The sequence below is a fragment of the Lolium rigidum genome, chromosome 6 (genome assembly GCF_022539505.1).
Source record: "Lolium rigidum isolate FL_2022 chromosome 6, APGP_CSIRO_Lrig_0.1, whole genome shotgun sequence".
Lineage (NCBI taxonomy): Eukaryota > Viridiplantae > Streptophyta > Magnoliopsida > Poales > Poaceae > Lolium > Lolium rigidum.
Window position 1 is genome coordinate 100,898,798 of NC_061513.1, and position 3,470 is coordinate 100,902,267.

Consider the following 3,470-nt stretch of genomic DNA (forward strand, 5'->3'; position numbering starts at 1 on the left):
ATGGCGCACACGACAACGCTCACCGCGTCCATTCTCGCCGTCCTGGCCGCCGTCGTCCTCCTCAGCGCCACGGCGACCGCCGACGACGCCCCGCTGCCTCGCGTCAAGCAGAGCGACATCCCGGCCGTGTTCGCGTTCGGGGACTCCACGCTCGACACGGGCAACAACAATGTCCTCAGCACGGCGGTGCGCGCCGACCACGCGCCCTACGGCCGCGAGTTTCCCGGCGGCGCGCCCACGGGCCGCTTCTCCGACGGGAAGCTCCTCGGCGACTACCTCGTGGAGGTGCTCGGCATCAAGGACCTCCTCCCGCCGTACCGCTCCGGCCAGCTGACGGACGCCGCCGAGGCCGCCACGGGCGTCTGCTTCGCGTCCGCCGGCTCCGGCCTCGACGACGCCACGGCCACCAACGCCCGCGTGGCCACCTTCGCGTCCCAGATCGACGACTTCCGGGAGCTCCTCGGGAGGATTGGCGCCCAGAAGGCCGGCAAGGTGGTGGGGAAGTCGGTGTTCCTCGTGTCCGTCGGGACCAACGACATGATGATGAACTACTACATGCTGCCGTCCGGGAGGAGCAGGTACACCATCGACCAGTACCATGACCTCCTCATCGGCAAGCTTCGCTCTTACATTCAGGTATCTATTCTCTTCTTGTTCTTTTCCTAAGCCATCGGCAAGATCGAGCTAGACAGCCCCATTAAATGCCTTTGAGCTTAACTAGCTCAGCACTTTATGGAGAGATTAGTTAAAATAGTACTGTACCTCTATGTTAGCCAAACCACAGTAGGCGTTGACGAACGCGATGTTGTCATGTGAGCAGGATATAGAAGCACGTTTAGTTGTTGTGTCTATTCTGGGACGTACCGAAAGTGCTTCATTTTGGGAAAGATAACAGGCGCGATCGCACCAGTATCGTGCTTGTCTTGTCCTGAAACAAAGGTGATCAGGCACTGAGATACTGACAGTGTGGTGTTATCACGCACGCACGAAACACTTTCAGTTAGGCACTCTGCTCCAGCAAGCGACTGTCTTAATCATTCTGTTCCTTGTGTAAAAAAAAAAAAAATCATTCTGTTCCTTGCAGTAGATGCATGCAGCACTGCGATCTGGAAACCAATCGAGCCTCCCAATTAATGTGGAGCATATTTCTGTTGCTCACTGTCCCTCCTGTCGACGCTAAATTAAGCAACAACCATAATGTCCAATCTGTAAAAAAAACATAATGTTCAAGTAAAATCATGCCTCCTGCATCAAATCTGAACAGCTAACTGATGCATGCAGAGTCTGTACGGTCTGGGCGCCCGGAGGATGCTGGTGGCAGGCCTGCCGCCGGTGGGGTGCCTCCCGCTGCAGCTGACGATGGCGGAGCTGCGGCAGCCGCCGAGGCCCCAGGGCTGCATCGCGGACCAGAACACGGCGGCGGAGAGCTACAATGCCAAGCTCCGGCGGATGCTCGCCGAGTTCCAGTCGGCTTCGCCCGGCGCTAGAGCCGTGTACGCGGACATCTACACCCCTCTCCTAGACATGGTCGATCATCCCGACAAGTACGGTGAGTACTGCTGAAATGTGATGAGATCGGACGATCACATGACTGTTTCTGCTGCTGTAGCGCCATGATTGCACGGCCGGCTGCGCTGCTAGCTGTACAGATTCCATGCTAGTACGAGTGAAACTCCGTCAGAGTTCGCCGTTTTTACTGACTCCTTGGTGTGTGTTTGTCCCGCTGCAGGATTCGTGGAGGCGAGCAGGGGCTGCTGTGGCACTGGGCTGCTGGAGATGGGGCCCCTGTGCACCGATCTGGTGCCGACCTGCGCGACGCCGTCCCAGTTCATGTTCTGGGACTCTGTTCATCCCACGCAGGCCACCTACAGAGCTGTCGCCGAGTACTTCATGCACGCCAACATCCTCCGGTTCGACAATTAAGCGCGGCTCGCTTCAGAGACAGAGTTCAAAGTGCATTGGGTTTGGTTGGGAAGGAAGATTGTAACAGAGCTACTAAGCAATAGCTTTGTGGAATTGTGGCAGACAGAGTTCATTGGGTTGGATTGGGAAGGAAGATTGTACTGAAGTTCAAGTCGATTCAAAGAACGAAAACCATAGTGCATTTTTTCAGACTAATAATTAAAGTGCATTTGCGAGACATTTGCTTATAATATGGTAGAAAACACGAAAGAATACCAGACATATTGCTCACCCTTATTAAGATAAGCTTGTTTTAGTTTCATGTTCAAACTTTTTGTTTAAAGTTCAAGCTTAACACAAATCATTGAAAAATGCAGTAACTTAGTTCAACTTATTGAGATCAACTTGTTTTAGTTTCATGTTCAAAATTCAAACTAAACACAATCGTTAACCTCCACATCGCAATTCCGAATGATGCAAGAAGTGCGCTAGGGATTGGATGTAGCCCTACTAAGAAATAACAAACTAGATTTTTCATCTCTTGTAATTTTCATACCTAATATTTTTTTATCAGCATAAGATCCTTCATCTCAAACTACCTACTCAATTGTGCTTTTAAAGTAGCGATCTCTTTCTTGCTATTGGCAGCAATTAACATATCATCAACATATAATAACAAGTACATACATGACCCATCAACAAACTTAATTATACAGCGATCTCCTAAAACCATGTGCACGAATAAATGAATCAAACCTTTTGTACCACTGTCTTGAAGACTATTTCAGACTATAAAAGGATGTTTTTTTTGCGGGTAATAAAAGGACCTCTTTAACTTGTAAACAAGATCCTTCTTACCAGGCACAACAAATCTTTCATGTTGGCCCATGTATATCTCTTCCTAAAGTTCTCAATTCAGAAAAATAGTTTTCACATCTAATGCTCAAGCTCAAGATCATGCATAGCAACAATGCCCAAAAAAATGCATGAATGGAACTATATTTCACAACCGGAGAGAATACATCATTATAATCAATACCTAAAATCTGACTGAAACTTTTTGCTACTAACCTTGCCTTAAACCTTCAAGGCTCATTAGGAGATAAACCTTCACATTTTTAAAAAAAATCACTTGTAGCGCACAACATTGTTTTGTTTAGGAAAATTCACAACATCACATGTGCTATTCTTCTCAAGTGACTGCATCTTCTCTTACATTACATAAATTCACTTCTCGCGATCAACGATTTTAACGGTCTTAGTATATGTAGCGAGTTCAAAATCATTCTACATGTTTAGCACAACTCAAAGCATAATTAACCAGATTAAACTATTCAATTAAATGAGGATGTGGACCTCTATTACTCCTCGATCTATTAGCAACAATGGCATTTTATGTTTGCTGCAAAACAAGTGGTGAATGTGGAACATCAATTTATCATTATCATTTTAGCAACTTTCTTATCCACATTCTACATCTGCATGCTAACCTTCTGTTGCTCATCATCGAACAAAAGCATCAGAAACATCCATAGATGGACTATCATTAAACAAAAAAACCCCATTAA

At 47.3% G+C, this 3,470-nt stretch overlaps 1 protein-coding gene across 1 annotated transcript; it reads left to right on the forward strand.

Moving 5' to 3' along the window:
* On the forward strand, positions 1 to 1,935 carry LOC124663030 (GDSL esterase/lipase At1g06990-like). The gene is made up of 3 exons (XM_047200791.1): positions 1 to 636; positions 1,282 to 1,549; positions 1,730 to 1,935. Exons 1-3 carry the CDS (start codon positions 1 to 3, stop codon positions 1,921 to 1,923), a joined length of 1,098 nt encoding a protein of 365 aa, XP_047056747.1. The 3' UTR covers positions 1,924 to 1,935.
* Positions 1,936 to 3,470: the final 1,535 nt, after the last annotated feature.